General features: G+C 47.0%; 1 protein-coding gene across 10 annotated transcripts in view; it reads left to right on the forward strand.

Annotated features, from left to right (window-relative positions):
- The window catches only part of mgaa (MAX dimerization protein MGA a), a 51,942-nt gene extending 33,178 nt beyond the window's left edge, over nt 1–18,764 (forward strand). For 7 of the 10 annotated variants that reach the window (XM_083792445.1, XM_083792450.1, XM_083792446.1 and 4 more), the window contains 10 exons: nt 6,556–6,739; nt 7,203–7,302; nt 7,776–7,912; nt 8,440–8,560; nt 9,659–9,770; nt 10,091–10,306; nt 11,159–11,314; nt 11,950–12,066; nt 14,879–15,019; nt 15,374–18,764. In XM_083792445.1, the coding sequence (XP_083648571.1) occupies nt 6,556–6,739; nt 7,203–7,302; nt 7,776–7,912; nt 8,440–8,560; nt 9,659–9,770; nt 10,091–10,306; nt 11,159–11,314; nt 11,950–12,066; nt 14,879–15,019; nt 15,374–16,254 (2,165 nt within the window). In that variant the 3' untranslated portion in view covers nt 16,255–18,764. The remainder of the gene's footprint in view (nt 1–6,555; nt 6,740–7,202; nt 7,303–7,775; nt 7,913–8,439; nt 8,561–9,658; nt 9,771–10,090; nt 10,307–11,158; nt 11,315–11,949; nt 12,067–14,878; nt 15,020–15,373) is intronic. The other 3 variants (XM_083792454.1, XM_083792447.1, XM_083792449.1) reach the window with 3 other exon arrangements.
- Nucleotides 18,765–19,784: the final 1,020 nt, after the last annotated feature.

The raw sequence follows: 19,784 nt of genomic DNA on the forward strand, positions 1-19,784 counted from the left end.
GATCCCAGGAGGGGACCAGGGATCTGTTGATCCTGTGTTCCCTTCGTACGCCCTTAACGAACTGCCTAACTAGGGGGTGTTTCCATACCGTCTCGTTTTCAAACCCCACATGGCAGACTGAGATTGCTGCCAAGTTGTTTTTGACCGAGGAGAGACCTAGTCCCCTGTCTAGGAACTCTTGTAGGAAAGTCAAAATGTCCACTACTGACGCTCGGTAGGGGACCACTTGAGTAGGCCGTGTTGAGCACCACTGCTCAAAGACGTGCCATGCCGTATCATAGCGGGCCCTTGTTGATGGAGCCCTTGCCCTCTGAATTGTGGCTATGACATTCGGAGGGAGGCCTACGTCGGACAACATCACCCTCTCACAGGCCAAACCCATAGGTCTAGGTCCTGGGGGCGAGGGTGAAAAATCTCCCGACCTGCTTGAGTGAGGAGATCCACTCGTAGAGGGAGTTGCCAAGGTTGGTCGTAGAGGAGGTGAGTTATCTCCGACCTCCAGACCCCCCAGGCTGGGGCTACTAGTAGCATTGTCAGACCCTGAGTCCTCACTCTGTCCAGAGTGGGGGGAATGAGGGTCAGTGGGGGAAATGCGTAGAGTAGGCCTTTGGGCCATCGGTGTGACAGGGCGTCTAGTCCCAGCGTCGATGGCCCCTCTATCGAGAAGAAGAGGGGGCACGTCGTGTTCCCTTCTGTGGCGAATAGGTCCACTTCGGGTGTCCCGTACTTGCTCCAGATCTGTGTGACCACCTGTGGGTGTAGAGACCAGTCTGAGTAGCGGAGAGGTCCTCTGGACAGCAGGTCTGCTCCTGTGTTCAGAATACCGGGGACGTGACATGCTGTGATGGACAGAAGCCGAGAGTCGCTCCATAGAATGAGCTCTCGAGCTAACTGATGAAGACGGGGGGACCTGAGACCGCCTTGTTTGTTTATGTAACACATCGTCGTTGTGTTGTCTGTTCTCACCAGCACGTGACAACCCTGTATGAGCGGTTCGAATTGCCTCAGAGCGAGGAAAACCGCCATCAGTTCCAAATAGTTGATGTGGGAGGAGCGTAGGTGCTCTGACCACACCCCCCTGGTTGTGGCACCCTCCAGCGTGGCTCCCCAGCCTGTCATGCTTGCGTCTGTGGTGACCACTTTCCTGATCAGAGGTCTCCCCATGGGGACTCCTTCTGAAAGGATCCGTCTGTTTATCCACCATTGTAGGGCTAGTATGCAGTGTGACGTCACTTCTACCCGTTGGTGGCGACGGTACATAGGTACACGCAGAGAGTTCATCCATAGCTGGAATGGTCTCATGTGTAGCCTGGCCAGGCGGATTAAATGGATTGAGGAAGCCATTAGCCCCGCCATCCTGAGACATATGTGGAAAGGAATCGAGCGTCCTTTCTTGAAAGACGTTGCCGATTGTATCATCGCGTCTAATCTCTCTCGACTCAGGCGAGCTCTGTAAGAGACTGAGTCTAGCGTTATACCGATGAAGTCTATTGACTGTGTCGGCGTTAACATGCTCTTCTCGTAATTGATTTGAAATCCGAGAGAGCGGAGGTGGCTGAGCACTGTGTGTGTGTGTGACAGCGCCTCTTGTTGAGAGTCTGCGGATAGGATCCAATCGTCTATGTAGGTTGCTAGACGAAGACCCTGTTGTCGCAGTGGGGCTATCGCCGCTGCTGTACATTTCACAAAGACTCTCGGACTCAGGGACATTCCGAAGGGAAGTACCGTGTATTCGTATACTTTCCCCTCGAACCTGAAGCGCAGAAATTTTCTGTGCGGTGGGTATATTGGAACGTGAAAGTATGCGTCCTGTAAGTCTATTGACGTGAACCAGTCCCCTCTGCGGATTGATCGCAGTAGGACTGGTGGCGTCAACATTTTGAAGCGGAAGGTTTTCAGATAGCGGTTGAGAGCTCTGAGATCCAATATGGGTCGGAGCCCCCCCCCCTTCTTTTTCACCAGGAAGTAACGGGAGTAAAACCCGTTCATTGCCTGGTTGTGAGAAACCTCCGTGATGGCACCTTTTTGCAGGAGGGATCTGATTTCCTCTTGTAAAATGCCTGCTTCCTGTCCCCTCGCTTGAGAGAATAAGATCCTCTCGAAGGTGGGCGGTTTCGACACGAACTGGAGCCTGTATCCGGTCGCTATAGTGCGCATGATCCATGATGATGCTCCGCACTCTCGCCACTTTGACAGATGACGTGACAGGGGGTTCCCCGTGTGTGGGGGGAAACCCGCCTGTATAGTGGTGTCTCTCTGTGGCCTGTGGGTACCTTGAGACGGTTTGCCTAGGGGAAAACTCACCTTGTGTGGAGTGTCTCCCTCTAGTGGATTCTTCGGGTAGTGAAGAAATATTTTGGCGTGGTGGTCCCTGCCTGTAACAGCTTGTGCTGTTACAGTATGGGTTATCTCTCCCATGGCTGGGCTTGTGCCCTTCAGAGTTCGTTGTGTTGTTTTTTTTGTTTTTTTGTTTTTTTGACACTTTATTAAAGCAAAAACATTGACACTTTGTGAATTGCACATAACAACATTTTGGTACGTGTGTACACTGCTGCCCGTGGCAGTCTGCACACTCGTCCTCAGGCGCTTTGACGCCGGCTCGGAGGCGAGGTCCGTGACCACTGCCTCCGGCCTCGAACTCTGTGGGAGAAATCGGGGGGGTGAGGCTAGGACCCCCCTCTGGGACCTGCCAAGCGGGTCACTTCCGCTTCCCAGCGCCTCGGCCCCTGGACGCTCCTCCTCTGGGCTTGTAGGGCGGGGGGGAGCGGCGACGGTCGGTGCGTGGACCCTGCGGTTGACGCTGTCTGTCTCCGGAGTAGTCCCTCGGGGGCCCGGGTGGGTCCTTGCTGGACGTCCTGGGCTTCCATGGGGCACGCTTGCCCCTGCCGCGGCCCGGTGGAGCCTTGGCAGCCAGTGGCTGGAGAGCCTTCATCGTCTTGGTGGAGGTCTCTGCCTGCTGGATGGAGACCGACATGTCTTCGAGAACCCCATGGAAGAGGCTCTCGTGTGATATGTCCCTCCCCACCATGTCCCTCTTCACAGAATCGGGGAGAGGGGCGAGGTTCACCCACCTCATCCGCTCCTGGAGGATGGAGGACACCAGAGCTGCTCCAGTGTGCTTGGTGACATCATATTGGAGCTGGGCCAGCTCGTGTACCAGGCGGCGCATCTCAGCCAGGTTTTCTGGGGTGGATATGTTGCCCATTTTCAGCAGGAGAGCCTTCATGGATCCATGCAGGAGGCTTCCTGTGTTGAGTCCCCTGGCGACGAAGGTCATGTGGTCATACAGCCACCTGTTGATCTTAGACCCTTCTTTGTCGGCCACACTGGAGAAGACTGGTTCTTTGTCCTGTGGGATCACAGTTGGGGCTTGGGGGTTAGCCAGGTACGAGGCCATGGCTCTGTCCATGGAGGGCATCTTGAGAAGGTTCAGCTTCTCCATGTCCTTCATTTCAGTGGCCGCCCTTTTGCCACGGCGGTGGATGGCCTCTACCTTGACTATAGGGTTGGTCCAGGCTTTGCTGAGCAAGGTCTCAAGGCCTGAGGCCTGAGGAATGGCCTGCTTCTTTGGTACAGGAGGGGGGACGTACTCATCGCTGCGTCCATCCCACTTCACCTTCTCGCTGGGGATCTCCTCCCAGGCGTGGTCACAGCGGATAGCAGCCCTTTTGTAGATCTCCATCAAGGTTGAATTATCCTTGGGGAGAGCAGCGCGAGGCTGAGGTGGGGGTGTTACCTGTCTGTCGACGGGGGGAGGAAATTCCTCTACCTCGTCGTCTTCACTGTCCTGGAAAGGGAGGCGAGTGTACTCGTCTGCCTCTGACGAGTCGTTCTGGTAGTTGCCCTCGTCTACGACTTCATAGCGCTCGCAGTCTCTCTCCTGGAAGGAGGGGAGTTCGTCGTAGTCGATTTCCCCCTCTTCAGCGTCAGCCCAGTCCTTAGTGGGGGCCTTGCTGCGTGGTGGAGAGGCTTCTAGGCGGGCTGCCATGGTAGTAGAGACCGCAGTGCGAAGACGAGGCTTTGCTATCGGTCTGGCGGAGCGCTCCTCCATGGTAGCCGGGATCTCGCGGCCGCGAGGCCCGGTTGCTGGTGTACTCACTTGACGAGGTATCAGAGGGCGAGAGCCGCTCTTAGGTCTAGCTCCGTCAGCTTCGTAGCGGGCTGCGGTGGCCCTGTCTGCCGCTGCCTGGGAGGAGACCGTAGCTGTAGCACGGCTACGAGGGGCCGGTATAGGCCGCTCTCGCTCTTGAGTGGAGCCTCTGGCTGTGCGAGGCGAAGCTGGGGTATAGTCCAACTTCTGCCTCGGTCCATAGTGCTCGTGCTCGTCGCGTGTGTACTTTTTGTAGAACTCATCGACGCGCCTCAGCCTACCTCGTAGGTGGGTGAAGTCCATCCTTCTGCATTTTTCGCAACCAAATAGGTCGTCGAGATCGAGAAGGGCGTTGCGTGCATGATCCACGCCGAGGCAGTACAGACATACTTCGTGTCTGTCGGTGCCGGACATCTTGTTGCCGTATCCCGCCACAGTGCACCTCTTCTGTGGCTCGGGAGTGATGCCTCTTCGGCGGCGTCTAGCTGCGGCGGGGGTCTCTCTCACCGGGGAATACATGCTTGTAGCTCGTAGTTTTCCGTCGAGAGGGGGACCAGGAATTGGCTAACTTTGTGAAAGGGCTTCGTGGCCACGAACGTGAAGAAAGCTAATTTGCTACGGGCTTCCAGGCCGTGTAGCTTAGGTGAAAGCTAGGCTAGCGAAAAACGGGCTTACCGGCCTCGTAAAGCACCAGGTAGCTTATCGTATAGTCTCTAGGTGAAAAACTAGACTAGCGAAAACTGGCTTACAGGCCCAGTAAAACACCGGCTAGTTTAACGTTGAAGGTGCTATGCTAGCGCTAAGCTAGTGAGTAACACTACGAGAGCGAGCTAGCTCGCTAGAAAAGGTAGCACCTTCGTGAGACTGAAACTATGTTTAGCCTATGTCTTAGCCTCGAACGAGAAAGATAGCAAAATAGAAGGTAGCGCCTTGCTAAGCTAACCGCTAAGCGGCGCCAGCTGTAAGCTAGTTGTTACCCCTCTATATCTGAATTGGCGGTCTTTTCGAAATGTTCTGGTAATAGAACTTACGAACCGTCTAGGAGCTTTGTTTCTGCAGAGTTTTTGAAAAAGATTCTGTCGGAAGAAAAGTCCAAGTATCAGGGAACCTCACGGTACTCGAGTTGCACTCTTGTCCGATTTTTAAGGTATAAATTGCCCTAAACACTTGACTCAGTAACAGAAGTCTGTCCTTTCAGCTCGGCAGAGGAAAAGCGAATGAGCGCGCTGTGACGTAGACGCAGCCTAGATGCTTCGAGAAGCAGGGCATCTACGTCATCGCTCTTAAACCCACAGGGCATATTTGAGGAGCATATGCTCAGTGGGAGTTCATGAATGAAGTTTCTGCCCTTTTGCTCCGCAAAGGGAAACATCCCATAGAGTGAAGTATTTCGTGAACGAATACTTAACAAAACTTGTTTTGCACAAAGCGGCCTCCTGGTGGCGCTATAACAGGCCGTTCTGGAAAGTTTGGGGCAGAGGTTCATCGTTGGCATCCAGGGAGTGTGTGGACCACGGACACGGACACGGACACACGGACGGACGGACGGAGTGCAAAACATACTCTCCCCCCATGCCTTCGGCCTGGTGGAGACAATAAAACATAATATTACCAGAAACACAAAGAGCTAGTCCTGAATGACCATAGCAGGTCTGTAACTCTGACAAAAATGTTCAAATGGAACCATTTATTTTGTACACTCCTTGCAAATAAAACATTTGAGAACCACTACAGTAGTTGGACTCTTGGAATATGCCATAGTGTTGTGGTAAATAAGTGTCATATTCTGAAGAAAACCTGTCGACTTGACATAGCCTATAGTAATTGGCTCTTATGATCAAAATAAGAACATTTATATTATTATTTATTATTTATAAAACCAGAAAATCTAAAATTTCCCACGGACACAAGACCAAGTCTTTGGTCCCAGGGCCATATCATCCCTGGTCCCATATCATCCCTGGTCCCATATCCCTGGTCCCATATCATCCCTGGTCCCATATCCCTGGTCCCATATCATCCCTGGTCCCATATCATCGGTATCTTATCCTATCACATCAATCCTACTGCCTACAGCCTGCCTACATCATCCTACTGCTCTCATCTCGACCTATCTTATCCCATCACATCAATCCTTCTGCTTACAGCCTGCCTACAGCCTACATCATCCTACTGCTCTCATCTCGTCCTATCTTGTCCTTTCTCATCTCGTCCTGTCTCATGGATTATTCCCATTCTGTCCTGCGTGGTGTTGTCCTATCTTGTCCTGTCTCATCTCATCCTATCTTGTCCTGTCTCATCTCGTCCTATCTTGTCCTGTCTCATGGATTATTCCCATTCTGTCCTGCGTGGTGTTGTCCTATCTTGTCCTGTCTCATCTCGTCCTATCTTGTCCTGTCTCATCTCGTCCTATCTTGTCCTGTCTCATGGATTATTCCCATTCTGTCCTGCGTGGTGTTGTCCAGGTGAGAGTACAGAGGAGGTGTACAGACGGGTCCAGAACCCACAGCGCCCCCTGGTGGACCTGCTGGAGGAGAACAACCCAGAGCCCTCCGTGGTGGACCTGGAGAACACAGACAGCTCCTCTGACGAGGTGACGGACAACTCCTCAGATGAAGACGAGGCTGTTCTGATGAAGAAGAGGAAAAAGTAGGCCTGTCACAATTATTACATCATCGCCTAATCCAGTGGTTCCCAAACTTTTTAATGTCAAGGACTCCCAAATTTACACTAATTAGTTTGACATGCATTAGGCTACAGACCCATAAGTGTCCATTTGGTTCCAAACTATCATTTAGCTGGGAACCACTTTGGAACCACTTTGGGAACCACTGGCCTAATCGTAATTGTTTGAGATGAGCACAACTATTTTTGCATAATCGTCATAATCGTCAACATTTAAAAAAAGCAGAAATGGCAGATCTACAAGCTTACACAATTTAAATGCTTGTTCAGTAAGTATCAAATTATTATATTATGTCTTTGTGCCGTTTTTGATTATGAACCCTTAAAGGCAATCTGAAATTTAAATAAAAAAAAAACACAATGAAATAATTAATTGCAATTATGTGTGTGACAATTAATCAGCAACTTAATTTTGTAATCGTGACAGCACTAAGAAGAAGAAGAATAAACGCATCGATATCAACTCCTCAGATGATGACGAGACTGTTCTGCAGAAGAGGAGACGTTTGGTCATCAACATCACGAGTGTAAGAACACAGAACTTCACTTGGGAAATAATAGTGAAGTTAAACTTTTATCGTGAGCTTGTAGACCAGCTCAGTGGCCTCATGGTTAGTGTCCGAACTGAGAATGGGAGGTCGGGGGTTCGATCCCAGGCCGGGTCATACCAAAGACTCCCTGCTTGGCACTCAGCATCAAGGGTTGGATTGGGGGTCCCTGCGACATACTAGCGTCATATTCACGGGGTGTACTTGTACATCAAGCTGCCTCACGCTACAGAAACAGGAGGGCAAGGCTTACTACTACTACTACTACTTGTAGATCGGTTATTTTAAGCATGCAGTCAAGTCGACTAAATCAACTGTAGATTTATTTTCTTACTAAAATCTTATAGTAAACTAAAACTAGATCATTTCAAGTGACAAAAATATGGCTAAAACTAAATAGTATTCAAAAGACTGACTAAAACTACCTCCCTGTGTCCCTGTTTGTGTGGCAGGAGGAGGAGGAGGAGGAGGAGGAGGATAATGCTGATGAGTCGCAAGAGGATGATGATGAGGAGGAGGTGATTGACATAGAGAGCGTGGACGACAGTCTGATGAGTCTGGCCAAAAAGAGACTACACACCATGAAGAAGTAAGTGCGGTTGTTGTCGTTGGCCCGGGACCCGGTCGGCTGTTTTCACTACTGCTTAATCATTATACTTTTTTTTCTTTTTTACTCGACTCAACCATAAGAATTGGTCCGTGACCCACTAATGGGTCCCGATCCACTGTTTGGGAAATAGTGTTCTATTGACCTCTGACCTTTAACCCATTCTGACCTGAGATCAGATTCATACGAGGTTTCCACTGGACACACATTGGTCTGATTAACCCATTCTGACCTGAGATCAGATTCTAAAAAATGTCAGTCGTTCTTCGATTTTTCAAAAATAGCAGACCTACAAGCTCTTAGCGCGCCACTCGGTGGCGCGCTATGAGCTTGTAGATCTGCTATTTTTCAATAGCTAAAGCATAACATGATGCTAACACCAAAATGGGTTCCCGTTCAGAATGGGTTAACACATACAAAAAGTAGGCCCTGCAATCTTTTCTCTGCGTAAGTCATGCATGTATTTATTGATCATATTTATGTCTAAAGTGCTATCTTTGGTTGTTCAGATCCCATTGGACGAGCCAAATGAAGCTCAGGCGTCAGGAGCTCAACACTCAGTACAACGCCCTCAGAGTGACCCTGAACATGGACGCTCAGTCTCTCACTAAAGCTTCAGTCCTGCATGAGGTAAGAAGTTAGAACCTGCCCGGACCTCAGGAGAACATGCTGGACCTCCATGAGAACCTGCCGGTCAGGGATCTTGTGAGAACCTGTTGAATATCATGTATGATAGGTAATGCCTGATTTACACCTGGTTGCGCATTGACAATAACTGACCACTTCCTGACCGGAGTAGTTTCTACAAGCTTGCAAGCTGTTTTTCGGTGTCAAGTCAATACGCACATCACCCTCGGTGCCCTATTTATATCGACGAGAACATGCGCCGTGTTGTTATCTGCTTAACACCTATGATGCGTGAAACCTATGAAAAACGTGTATACAAAGCCGTGGGGTGCCTCGGATGTGTGTACACGTCGTTAGCGCCTTTTTAATTATGTAAAACGAGATCGCTATAATTCATTCCATGACAGCTCCCGTTGCTAGGCAACGCCTTGCACAAAGCTCCTGGACATGTTTTGTGTATGCGCGCAGCCATTCACTTCCTTCTTTACGGGCTGACAAATGTTGCTATTATCTCTAAATCTACGGCGCTCTCCAGATCAGAACGCTGATGTTCTGTCCTAATTTCTGACTTAACCGAGCATCTCGTTTGGAATATTAACGAGAGATCAAACTTGACAGCGCAAGGTAGTAATGGAACATTATACCTCCCGGGTTTTTGGGCCTTTACTCTGAAGAACTCTGGCAGCATCATAAGTGTTAATTTAGCATCTTTGTCTTGAGCAGTTGAGACGAATAACCATCTCTAAGTCCATGATTTATTCTCACCCCTCCCCAAAAAAGCCTATCTGCCCTGACCCCTTATGCATGATTTAGACATTATGGATAATTAGAGGGAAGTCAGGAGCTCTCTGGTGGAGCTGTTGCCCCCGCGACCCGACTACTGATAAGCGGTTGAAGATGGATGGATGGATAATTAGTATGGACTTATATGGTTGTTCGTTTCAACTGCTCTATTGTTGTGGGGAAGGCTTTCCTGTTTCTTCTGTTATTATGGGGAAGGATTTCACTGCTTGTCGATATGCTATTTTCGGCAAAAAGCTTTCCCCACAACACGGACGCTGGGGTTTAAGTGGCTAACGCTGCTGTGTTGTCCTGTGTCAGGCTCGCAGGGAAATCAAAGACCTCACAGCGCAAGAGGACCGACTGGAAAAACTACACACCTGTCTCACCTATCAGAGAGCGGAATACATCAGACAGATCGCTCACAAGTCTGGTAATGAGCCTTTCAATCGCTTCTGAAAACATATATGTTCAGAAAAACATTCATATGCTTATATAATTTATATAACCTCCCATGTCTTTTCTTATACAGCCTAATAGCCCTCTTTTCATGCAAACTTTCTGTATCGGCTTCATCCGTTAGATTTTTTTTTAATTATACATTTTCTATTTGCATCCTTTCAAATTGTGATATTGTTTCCTTGTCATTGTTTAGTGTCACTTTGTGACTTCTGTTTAAAACCTTTCTACTAAAAACAAAAGTAATTCATTAACTTGTTAAATGACTAACTCTGCGTGTGTGCATGTGTCCAGGTAAGAGTGAGGAGAGCATTCTAGGGAAGTTGGAGAAAATCACATCTAAAATCAGGAGTTTGGAGCAGGAGAACGGATCTGAGACCAGAACCACCGAAGTGACCGAACAAACACTGCCGCAGACCGCACCTGAACGCAGATCCCAGAGCAGTACCCCTAAAAAGACAGCAGAGAGTGCTGTCGTTAAGCCCACATCAGGCTCTGTGGTGCCCCAGGGTGAGTCCAGACCTCCAGGCAGCCTCACATCATACTGTTCTGTAGCCAACACTCATACTGGTAATATTTTGCACCCTGTCCGTCCGTCCGTGTGTCCGTCTGTCTGCGTTCAGCTAATCTCCGTCACTGTTGGCCCGGTCGCTTTTTCAGACCGGCCTGTTATATATAAAAAAGCAAGGCTTTTGCACACCTACAGGCGACAGGTGCGTAGGAGAGGGTACGGTGCCCAAAAATGAAAAAGGAACAAACACCCGCACACTGTCTTGACCAACCTTTATTTAGGGAAACTGCAACGTTTCCCTGAAGATAGCCTTCATCAGGCTATCTTTATCATCAGGCTATCATAAAGATGGCCTGATGAATAAAAGTTGGTCACTGCATTTGAAGACAATGTGCGGGTGTTTGTTCCTTTTTCATATTATTATTATTATCACCTGATAAATACACTGAAAGTTTAATTCAAACTGACTGGTTAGGGGCACTGCGAGTGCAACACATGTAGCATATCACAAATCGGACTATAAATAAATAAAATGTTATTGCATTAATTACCAAGCAGGATATGATTCATAACACTGTTGAATCGTGTAAAATTAGTTTTGAGAGAGGATCAAGGTAGCCGCACAAAATAAATCATTATTTTAACAACAGACGAGACAGATTAAAAACACCTAGCCGACGTTTGGGCTGGCACGCTGCCTTCCTCAGGGTATATGAGTAGGTGCGTCTACTTTGATCTCCTCTCAGTTCGGCACCTCAATCAAAAGGTTTGGTGTGTGTTGTGTACTCCTCTGATCTCTGCAAAATGTGTGTGTGTTTTTTTTTACATTTATATTACTGTTGTTTTCACAGCCACTCCAGTGTCGCAGCAGTCCCCACAACGTCCTCCCCTTCCCCGACCCCCTCCATCCCAGGATGCAGCGGGGCTGGGGGACAGACCAAAGACGGTGCCCAACATCCTGTCTCGCCGTAAGCAGCAGCTACAGCCACTCACAGACCCTCCGGAAGGTGAGGGTTCAATTCCTACGTCCTGTTTCGTGTTCTATTTGACGGTTATGAAATATTGCTTTCGGCCATGGCGTTTCATCTTGTATCTTGTACGGGGGCTGTGGCTCAGGAGGTAGAGCAGGTCGTCCAATGATCCGTGGGTCGGCGGTTCGAATTCCGGCTCCTCCTGTCCACATGAAGTGGGGGTGCATACTTAGTTTAGACTAGTCATTGGTTAGACATAAGGTTGGTGAGGGGTGCATTAAGACGACCAGATTAAGGTTGGTGAGGGGTGCGTTAAAACGACTGGATTAAGGTTGGTGAGGGTAAGTTAAGGGTTGGGAGAGGGTTAAGGTTAGGTTTAGGTGTGCTGCCCCATGGGAGGTTAAGGTTAGGGAAAGTGTCCTTGGGCAAGACACTGAACCCCACCTTGCCTCCAGTGGTTGCCACCATTGGTGTGTGAATGTGGGAAGTGAGGACGCTGGCGTTGATTGTTCGCCGCTTCACCTCAGAATGGATGAAAGAATGGATGAATTGTAAAGTGCTTTGAGTAGTAAGTACGTAGTGCATAGAAAAGCGCTATACAAATGCAATCCATTATTATTTGACTGTAAGACATATTGGTTTAATCTTTTTACTGTGTTCCTTCCATTCAGAGAGCAGTCCTCCCGTCAGCACGACTACTGTGATTTCCCTGGTGTTGCCTCAGCAACAGATCGTCATAGGGAACCCCTTCCCTACACCCACCCTTCTGCACACCGCAAATACACCAGGTACTACACCTATACCTAGACTACACCTATAACTTAACTACACCAGGTACTACACCTGAACTACACCTAGGCTATGACTAGACTACACCTATAACTTAACTACACCAGGTACTACACCTGAACTACACCTAGGCTATGTCTAGACTACACCTATAACTTAACTACACCAGGTACTACACCTGAACTACACCTAGGCTATGACTAGACTACACCTATAACTTAACTACACCAGGTACTACACCTGAACTACACCTAGGCTATGTCTAGACTACACCTATAACTTAACTACACCAGGTACTACACCTGAACTATACCTAGGCTATGTCTAGACTACACCTATAACTTAACTACACCAGGTACTACACCTGAACTATACCTAGGCTATGTCTAGACTACACCTATAACTTAACTACACCAGGTACTACACCTGAACTATACCTAGGCTATGTCTAGACTACACCTATAACTTAACTACACCACATACTACACCTGAACTATACCTATAACTGAACTATGTACTATAGCTTAACTACGCCACTTACTACACCTGGACTACTCCTTAACCCATTTAGACCTGGGAACGATTCTACAAAATGTCTTCTAAATCTTGACAGTTTTCTGAAAATCCCATGTTTCTATGTCAGTGGTTCTCAAACTATTTCATGTCAAGGATCCCCAAAAATAGATGTATTTGGCCACCGAACCCCATATGAAAATATGTTGTTCCAGGGATTTCCCCAGAAGCAAAGATTTGAGTTAAAAACGTTCGCTCTGAAAGAATATATATATATTAAGGCTGTCAAAAATAACGCGTTGGCCCAGGCCGTAGCGTAACGGTCTGGGCACCGGACTGGTAATCCAGTCGCAGTGTGCCGCGGGTTCGACTCCCGGACCCGACACGGCCTTTACTGCATGTCATCCCCCCATCTCTCTCCCGTTTCCTGTCAGCCTACTGTCTGTCCCTTCAAAAATCAATAAAAGGCGTAAGCCGCAAAAATAAATAAAAATAATAATATTATTGCGTAAATATTTAACGCAATTAACGCATGTTAGTGTTCCCCCTAACATGCGCCCGTGCGCGCGGCTCAGGAACGTCCAGAGCATAACAAATCTGTCACTGTGTAGCACACAGTCATGATTGAACAACACCAGAGAGATAGCTTGTGTATTGTAGTTTGGTTGCAAAGTGGTTTGATTCTGTAACTCTGTTGCGTTACTTTGTCTGCCTAGCAAAGCCCCATTAGGCTACACTGCACACACACACACACACACACACACACACACACTACTAGTGTTAGCTATCAGCGCGCTGCAAGAATCACTCTGGTCCGTCGCAACTTGTGGATATTTTGAAAATTAATTAATTAATGTTAGCCGGACAATGTTTGTCCGGCTGGTTTCGTTTTGTCCTACGCGATTACGTGAATCAGCATGGCTGCGCCTGCAGTAGGCTATTACCAAAACAAACACATGGTACTTTTGTGTCGCACATGGAAAGCAACTGAAAACGACCATGGATATATTAAAGACAGTTCTCCTGTGCTGCTGTGCACCGCGGAGATAATGCGCAACTCCAGGTACGAACCAAAACACTGACTGAAGCTGATTCACGACTAACTATCTCCAGACTAGTCCTGCAGTCCCGCAATGAAGGAGAGACAATCTCGCCTCTCACTACAGTCCACTACAATGCCATTCTAGCCTTAAAACCTACATTTATATGTTATTCAATAATTACTTTAGCGCAAAATATAGGCTTTTCTAAACCAAGCCCTGTTTCCAAAAATGCTTATGTGCCATTATTGTATTTTGTGAATTTCAATTAACTATAGTCTACAGTTTAACCCATTGCTTCTCAGCTATTTTAATTTCAAGGACCCCCAAATTAAATTGATAGAAAGTAGCCTAGGCCATTTTATTATGATTTTCATCTCTGGACTGGGACTCCAGTCTCCATTCATCCATCCATCCATCTTCAACCGCTTATCCCTAGTCGGGTCGCGGGGGCAACAGCTCCACCAGAGTGTTCCAGACTTCCCTCTCCAGAGCAACATTAGTGACTTCCTCCTGGGGGACCGCAGTCTACATGGCCAAAAGCCAGTGTTGATTTAACTCAAAGTGTAGGCTAGGCCTACAAATGCTCACATCACATCATGTCTATACTAAATGCATTAGAAAACAAAAATCATTCAAAAACAAATGTATATCCGCTTTCTGTCATTTATATTTCCATTTCCACAACAATAAACAGGAAAACATGGCATATTTTGGACATAGTTGGAATGGTGATTAATCATGATTAAATTAATTTTGAAGCTGTGATTAATCTGATTAACATTTTTAATCATTTGACAGCCCTAATATATATTAAAAGATTTGTGCCACATTTTCACTTTTTTTTTTTTTTTAATAACATAATAATAATAAGTTCATGCGTGGCACTCGGTGCCGCGCTATGAGCTTGTAGATCTGCTATTTTTCAACAGCTAAAGCATAACAATGCTTAAAACACCAAAAGGGGTTCCCGCTAAAGAAATACTTCACCCAATAATTTACTCTATTTCTAACATTCTCTTACCCTGTGCTGTCTTGAAGACACTTTAACATTTTAACAACAGAAAAACAATATTGAAGATATGTTTAAACTCCAAAACAACGCTCATAACGCACCTCCAGGTGTGTTCCATCGATTCTAGTTCTGTACTAAACGTTTTAAACACACAAACACCTGCATTTTCAAACGGCTAGGAATTTCTGCATTTTCAAACGGCTAGGAATTTCTAATCCCATTGATTTAAATGTGTTCCTATAGGTGTGGCCTCAGTCACCTTCAACATCCCCGGATTGACCAATCAGGTGGTCCATAGCAGTGGTCCTGCCCTCTCTCTGTCCCACGCACTTCTTGGTAAGATGTTCAAGCAGCACCACCTGCTGACTGTTGCTAACATCTCAGGTACACGACTAACTAACTATCTAACTAACTAAAGGGTCATTCACACCAAGCACAATAACTAGAAATGCACTCTGTCGAGCTGCCAACTTGCGCCTTGCACACAAGTAGGCCATACATGGCACAATACTATAGTGGCTGATAGAGGGAAATGAGGGCTAAAACATTTATATACATATTTACAAAATAGGCTAAATGACACCAGTTTCTTTTTAAGTGTTTAACATCTGGGGTAGATGTAACTCTTGTCATAAGTAGCTAACAACTCAGAAGTTATTAAACAAAGTTATTAAACGCATAACATCATTCTTCCAGATGTATTCAACTCTAGCTGACGGTTGTTCTTTGCATTTACAGCTCAGAGTGTCCCCACCATGTTGAACCTGGTCCAACCACAGAGGAGCACTTTACAGCTGGTCACAAGTGGCACCATTCCTCTCCCCCGACTACCATTCTCAACCCAGAACCCAGAGGGAGCTCAGACCCAGGTCACTGCCCAGGTCGCCACCACCCCTACCTCCACACAGAACACAGTCCAAGACCCGGCACAGGTCCACCCAGAACCGGCTGCTCCAGACTCTGTCCCGGGTTCATCGTCACCTACGTTCTCACATTCTGGCCTCCCCAGCCAGGACACGGAGACCCCATCCTCCCCAGGGCGGAGCCCTGCACAGGAGACTAGGACGGGCGGAGCAGGGTCTTCACAGGCGGCGGTGGAGGAGCAGGCGTCTGAGGTCAGCAACACCTCACGGGGGAAGGAGAGAGACAATACGGAGGGTGACGGCGGTGAAGAGTACCTTCTGTCTCTCCTCAGCGAGATTGAGTTTCTCAACCAGACGTCCTCGGACGCTCCTCTCAGCCCCCCTCCTCCAGGAGAGCCCCCCCTCAGCCCCCTGTTGCTGGAGTTGGACGCGTCCCCGAGTGGGAGCACCTGCTCCCCGGAGAGGTCTCCGCCGTCAGAATCCCACTCTCCTCCTCCTCCTCCCGCCGACACGTCCAACGAACAGGCTCAACTACAGAGCCCACAATGCACTTCTTCCAAAGGCAGCGGCGACACACTGACTCCGCCCCCTCTGCTGCAGAAGAAACCGGGTCATCATGGAGGAGGTGTGGCCAAAAGCGTGGAAGCTCCCAGCGAGGGTGGGCCGAGAGGGGCGCAGCCTGGCGCGGCGGCCAAGTGGAGACCCATGCCTCGGCTGGTTCCACTGGGGCTCCGGAACAACCCTCCTCCCACGTAGCACTAACTCTTAGCTCTTTAACTCTTACAAGAACCAATGGAACTAAGGGAACCGTGCCGTGAGTGGAAATGTATTCTCACAGGTTCTGGGTTTTGGTTTCATACGCCACTGCTCGGTTTCAGAGAAGATTCTCAGAACCTAGTACTGTCCAGAAGGTAGTACTACTCTAACCCTGTGTTCTGGGAATCTGAAATCTTAAAATAGGAATCCCCAAAAAGTCTGATCTTGTAGATCGACTTTTTCTTTTTCTTTTTTTAACGAGTTTGTTTTTTAAGACGTGAAAACAAAAAAATACTATCATATTACTTCACAGGTTCCTGGAAAGTTCCAATTTATGGAAGGTTCTGGGTTAACCCTTCGTAGTTACCCTGCATTCTCGCCGGAACACAAGATCTGGCTTCTAGTACACTCTGTCCTCCAGAGAGAACAACAAAGACAAGAGACCGACAACAAGAAAAGACCAACGCCCGTTCTCTCCCTTTGAAACACACAAGCAAACGGTTCAAAACAGTGTTGTCTTCACATTCATATAGCCGTGGACTGGAAGAACTTGGGATACATTTTAATTTGGCTAATTAAGCAAGTATAATTCATTTTTTCCCAGCATACTCTGCGGCACAGCACAACATAAATGTTGGTAGACACTAGCGACCTTTTTTGTTTGTTTGTTTTCGGTGAATGAGTCTCAGAATCACCAACAATTAGCAGCTGCAAACATCAGTTCCTGGATGGGAAGTAATTTGCTTGTCTTGTTTGGTCCTGGCTAGATTTCCAGCTGTGGCTCTGTTGTATTGTACAACTTCATACGTAGAGGCAATGCTCACACAAGAACACCTTGTTCCCATGGAACCAGCATGTTTCCAATTGATTGTTTGGCTTTTTCTGTAGATGATCTGTCTGTTCGTCTGAAGCCATCAGAGATTTGCTGGCTTCTGTTAGAATGCGATAATGTACTGTATGTAGTGTAGGCCTTTGTCTGGCCTGTTTTTATAAGCAGTTCTGCCCTAAAAATGCCTAGTGCTTAATTGTTGTAAAGCTCTGTTGTACAACTGTGTTGCACACCGAAAATAGCACATCTTCAAGTTCACACTTCACAGTATGACGGTTCTGTTACTGTTAGTGAGCTTAAGTTATAGATGGGCTATTCTCGGTCCGCGACACCATCGCATAACAGTGTAAATTGGGCATAGCCAAAGACGTGCGTGTGTGCGTGTGTGTGCGTGCGTGCGTGCGTGCGTGCGCGCGTGCGTGCGTGCGTGCGTGCGTGCGTGCGTGCGTGCGTGCGTGCGTGTGTGTGTGTGTGTGTGTGTTTTCAGAGGACTGTATGCTGCTCTATAAATCATTTGTTCTCTTCTTTTTCTTTCTTTGAAATAGGACAAGATGACCACAACTACCTTAAACTTTGTACAGTTATGTTCCATATTGTTATATATTGTTCTATAGTTCTATCAGTGTGCTATGGGTTTTGTCTCTGAACCATACTCAACTGTAACTACTAATCAAAGTGCTGTAAACCAACTGGAATGACTAGTTGCAACAAAAATAAGTACTATAGTGATTGGACTTGGTATGGAGGTCGGTGATATTGAGTCCTTGAAATCTCACTCAATTCACTGAATTAATTCCTAACAATTCAAACCCTTTCTTTGAAGAATATGAGCTTGCCGGTTTCTGTTCTGCTTGAAAGGCTTGTGTAATTTACATTTTTACAAAGTTGAAGAAAAAAAACAACGTAAACATTCAATCTTTTTTTCTTTTTTTTTTAATATATATCTATACGTCTAATATTTGGACATCCCGCTCCACTAACACTAAGAAAAGTTGAATTAACAACGGCAGTAGCAGATGAAATGTAAGGATGTTGTGATCAGAATCTCTTATGGCACTAATTCTCATTGTCAGTTTCCGGCAACTAATAGCGGTCAAAATGGACCCTTATGGGTCTGTAACTCTTGAGATTTTACAGTGTCAATTGGGGTCCCAGAGACTAACCCATTTGTACACGTTTCTAGGAGTTACATACCTGTTAAAGGGTCCATTTGGGCCACTGGTTATCCCCGGGAACCAACATTGAGAACCAGTGCTCTAAAGCTGATGAGCCAACAGGCGAGCATTCCGCTGGACTGGAGAGCGTTGTTCATTGGCCTGTTGGACGGCAGGTGCAAACCGCTCAGGTCCGTTCAATCATGAAAATACAAATGTCACTACCAAGATTAATCCCATTGTTTGGCAGTGCACTGCAGACTGAATCAAAGATTGTATAACCTTATAAGTTGGGTTAAAAGCTTGTATCTTTGTTTTATGTATATACACTGTAAATATTGTTTCTACTTCCTGTCTGGGTGACAGAGCATGGGTGATACTCCTTCCTAACAACTTTCCTTTGTTAATTTACTGTTTGTTGTTTTAGTTTTTTTTAGAGATTCATTGTATTTTTGTAAAAAGAAAATGTCAGGTTCTGATATAATATGTAAGTTCTCCTTGCAATAAAACAAAAAAACTGAAACGTACTGATATAAATGTGTTCTGTTCTCTAATCACATTTTGGCAATGTGTGCGATATTAAGTGGCTAACCACTTGAACCCCAGTCCCCAGCATGCCTAAGCTGAGGGGAACACTGGCCAAAAATAGCAGACCTACATGCTCACAACGTTGCTTGTAGATCGGCAACCTTTGGTGAAGATATTGGTGTAGAAAGTGGTCGAAATACAGGTGTTGCTCAAGTCCAATTCTCTTGACACCAGAAGGTTTAAACACTTCAACGCTGTATGGTTGAGTCTCAGTCCCTCAGGGATCTATACTAGTGTATTTTCTGTTATTGTGGGGAAAGCTTTTGCTGAAACTAGCCGAAGGACTTGTCAATCAGAATCAAACTTTATTGTCACATCACATTACAAGTAACATGGGTGAAATTCTTGTTTGTGCAGGCTCATCATTGCAGTTAAAAGAAAGAAAGTGCATAGTACATGACTAATCTACATGGTACAATATGTATGCATATAAAAATAATTAAATATAGATGTAGCCTGTGTGTATATATAAAGTAGTCTCTACTAAAGGAGACCAATTCAGTTCAGTCTGTGCGGCGTCACCAGTCCTAGTTCTTGTTCAGCAGTCTAATTGTTGACAAGTAGAAACTGTTCAAGAGTCTGGAGGTGCTGCTCTTGATGCTCATATAGCGTTTGCCCGGCCGTGAACGCGGAAGTGGTTTGAACAGGCTATAGCTGGGGTGATGGATGTCCCTGATAATGTTTTCAGCCTTAGCCACACAATGTCTCTCGTGTGTTTCCTGGCGGGAAAGCTCCCCTCCCACGATGCGTTGTGCTGTTCGCACTACTCTCTGCAGTGTTTTCTGTTCTGCAGCAGTGCAGTTCCCGAACCAGGCAGTGGTGCCGCTCGTCAGAACACTCTCGATGGTGCTCTTTGTAGAATGCTCTGAGGATGCGGGGGCGGCGCTCACTCTGAACTTCTTCAGGCACCTCAGGCAGTAGAGCCATTGTTGGGCTATATATATGTGTGTGTGTGTGTG

Source organism: Protomyctophum parallelum (genome assembly GCF_964188405.1).
Source record: "Protomyctophum parallelum genome assembly, chromosome: 20".
Lineage (NCBI taxonomy): Eukaryota > Metazoa > Chordata > Actinopteri > Myctophiformes > Myctophidae > Protomyctophum > Protomyctophum parallelum.